The sequence below is a fragment of the Poecilia latipinna genome, unplaced genomic scaffold (assembly GCF_001443285.1).
Source record: "Poecilia latipinna isolate Pla-1442-1.1 unplaced genomic scaffold, P_latipinna-1.0 Scaffold315, whole genome shotgun sequence".
Taxonomy (NCBI): domain Eukaryota; kingdom Metazoa; phylum Chordata; class Actinopteri; order Cyprinodontiformes; family Poeciliidae; genus Poecilia; species Poecilia latipinna.
In genome coordinates, this window is record NW_015112931.1 from 12,614 (window position 1) to 15,998 (window position 3,385).

Genomic DNA, 3,385 nt, shown 5'->3' on the forward strand with positions numbered 1-3,385 from the left:
ATTGTAATGATTTCTTTTTTTAAAAAACAAATTGTTTTGTTTAATTTTTTTTTTTAAATTAAATAACTAATTTTTGTCTTGTGAACTAAAAGTTTATGTTTGGCAAATAACTTCTTTATTTGCACACATCAGAAATCTTTTGTTGTGATTTTGGGTCCTGCCCATGATGTCATGTGAGAATCACAAGCAAAACTTTGAGTCAAACAAAAACTTAGAATATCAAGAAAAGATTTCTGACATGCACAAATAAGTTTGTTTTGCAAAAAAAATTCACTTCATGAGACAAATGTGTGATTTAAATGTTTAAAAAAGTTGTAAGCAAAACTCAGTAGGCTTTTCCCATAGTGACATGCATTAACAATTCAATTTTTGCTTTTGTTTTTTTGTCTTTTTCTGCAGTTCCACCTTAAAGTTTGATGCAGCTCTGCTTTCCTGAAAGGACCATCTTCATCTCCATTGCAAGTGTAGCAAACAGGCAGCTCTTTTTTTTATAGATTACAGTCCACTAAAAGGTTGCATTATGCCCTTGTTTATATTTTTAATAGTGTAATTCTGTAAAGACAAAATATGTCTGGTGGTCCAGCTCTGATTTACATATCTTGCTAAATTGCGGGTTTGAATATTCCAAAACTTTCCTATGACAAAATAGACCTGCAGAAAGAAATTACTAATAAAATATCTTACATATGCATAGTTGTATGATCTATATAGAGATTTACCTTAGCTTTGATTGTATATCTCACAATTTTGTAATTTATCATTGTTTATTAAACTCTGAAAGCTTTGTGGCTTTAATATTCTGTCCTAGAATGCGGTGAGATGTGCCCTTTTTTTTTTTAGCACCTGCCCCTTTAGTGGCCTCTGCACGGCCCTGAATATGTCCATCTTACTTGTGAAATGTTGTCTGTGGAGCCCTCACATCAATAATCCATCTATCAGAACAACAATATCCCTCAGTGCTGAGGCATCTTCGATCCAAATGACTGCAGGACCATCAGGAGCTGCAGATCCTGTTAATCAACCAGAGATACAATCCAGGTGTGGCAGAAGGGAAACACCTGAAACATGCAGGACAGGTGTTCTATTTATCAGTTCTACCCTTAAATCCGTCCTACCTTGTGGTAATGCGCATGCGCACATCGATGCTACGTCACATACTGCTTACTCAGCAGATTTCTTATAAATACGTCCTACCTGTTACGGTAAGTTTTATTTAATTTATACTTGGCTTTCATTAAGCTGCTCTATTACGTAATGTTTTTAGTTTACATTTTTTCTTTTAACCCAGAAAAGGATTTAGATCAGCCACTCTTTAGCTTATTTTATCAGAAACTGTAGTTTCACTATTTAGAAATGGAATTAGATACTTAGCAACCCTGAACAGAACTTAGTTCACATACGTTAGAACATTAGATTCTAAAGTATTTCTTTCCTTTGGTTTATTTTGTTTGTATTTTCTTTAAACTCATGTAAAGCTCTTTGAACTGCATAAATAAAATTACCTTACATGACAGCAGCTTGTAAATATATTTATAGATGGCTTTAGTTTGCGTCTGCAATGTTGTTACTGTAAACAAGTTATTGTTTGGCGGTTAATTTTGTGGCTATTTTGTCCTTATACTTAGTAACTCTGAAGGTGGATACCAGCTGACGTTTATCTGCTTCATGATGCGTTTACAGACCCTTAGAAAGTGGGATGTTTCACCTCTCTTCAGGTCCCAACAGGGAAACATGGCGCCTCATTTTTGTGAACAGACGAAGCCTGCAGAGGTTTCAACTTAGTTTAATCAGAAACTCCCAGCAAAGCATTTTATCCATAATCATTGAGGGCAGAAGAGACTAGAGAGAAATGTTTTTAAAAAGTACAAAAATCACAAAGAAAATGCAACAACAGCTGTAAAAACTCACAACGTTAAACGCCTCAGAGTAAAACAGAAAGACCCGATGCTTTAAAATAAACTTCCTGAGAAAAAACTGGATCCTTTGTTTACACCTAAAATCTGATTTTATCAACTATTAATTCATCTGGAGGCACCACACCACACAGATGGGGTACAAGTGCCACCAAACCCTGATGATACAGATTCTACACCAACCAGGAATTAATTGGGAAGCACTTTGTCACCATCTAGTGGTCAGATCATGGCATAATAAATATGGAATGATATGTTTCAATAAAACAATCTGTACTTCATGAACCCATCAGTTTTTCTGGATAAATGAGGCAATGAAGCAGGAAGCTGAGGGGCCGAGCGCGTGGCTCTGAGGAACCTGAGCCAACCAGTGGAATTACTCCAAGTTATGGAGTCAAATGTTTCCTGATGACCAGACGGAAAAGAAATGTCCTAGTTTTCATTTACTGACGGGTTTTACTCCCTGATCGTGATGTCACTTCCTCCTGGCAGCTTGGATTCATTTCCTGATTGAATGTTTTCTGAGCAGATGGTGCAGCAGTGGAAGATCAGGATTAGGAAGAAAGTGAGAGTGATTTTATTTTGGCGGGTCAGTCCAGGAACAGCAGTGGGGAGTTTTGTAGTTTAGCTCATGAAGCAGCTGATCTGTAACCATGCCGACCACAGACGGATTCTGCTCAGACTCCCGTCTGGTCCCTGATCCAGTGCCGGAACCGGGTGACCCGGGTGTAGACGCCGGGTTTGTTCCTGAGGGCGCAGCCTTCGCCCCAGCTGACCACACCCGCCACAAAGACCCGCCCACTGGGGTTGGTGACGGCCAGCGGCCCGCCCGAGTCGCCCTGCAGGGGGCGACAGAGGAAACCATGACTCTGGTTCTGATGAGTCCAAATCCTCTAGCTTAGGTTCTGCAGAGTCCTGATCCATATTCTATTGAAATCATGACATGCTTTCCTTCCTCAGCAGGCCCCGCTCCCCTGCCCGGCAGGTCCGGTTCTGACCCGGCTGGGCTCCAGGAACCCGGCCTCACCTGACAGGCGTCCACGCCTCCGGCCAGCACCCCGGCACACAGCATCCGGTCGCTGAGCGGGTCCCGCAGCAGAGTCCGACACACGGTGCTGTTGATGATCCGGACCCGGGCTTTCTGCAGAACCCTGGCGCCGGCACCTGCAGAACACGTAAACGGGTCGGGTTCATCGCTGCAACATCACCTTCTGTCATTACAACGGCGTCGCTTTATTTTTAAAGTTCTTATGGCTCCAACAGCAGCTGGACAGGAAACGCAAAAACAGTTTTCACCCCTTCAAAATAAGAGCATGACTGAACGGCTTGAAACATTTTTAGCAGTCAGTAACCAAAACTTCACACAGATGTTTGTCCAACTAAGTTTAAAAGATAAATTAAAATTGTACACAGGATTGGAAAATGCGAAGGAAAGCAACAGAACATAACGGCAAGAGGCTAACTGTACCCTA

General features: G+C 41.1%; 1 protein-coding gene across 1 annotated transcript; it reads right to left on the reverse strand.

Moving 5' to 3' along the window:
* Positions 1 to 1,767: 1,767 nt before the first annotated feature.
* On the reverse strand, positions 1,768 to 3,114 carry LOC106948938 (suppressor of tumorigenicity 14 protein homolog; the record flags this gene model as incomplete). The annotated part of the gene is made up of 2 exons (XM_015034838.1): positions 1,768 to 2,752; positions 2,941 to 3,114. Coding segments are annotated over 2 exons (336 nt in total), but the record flags the coding sequence as incomplete, so codon positions are not given.
* Between the last annotated feature and the right edge of the window lie 271 nt (positions 3,115 to 3,385).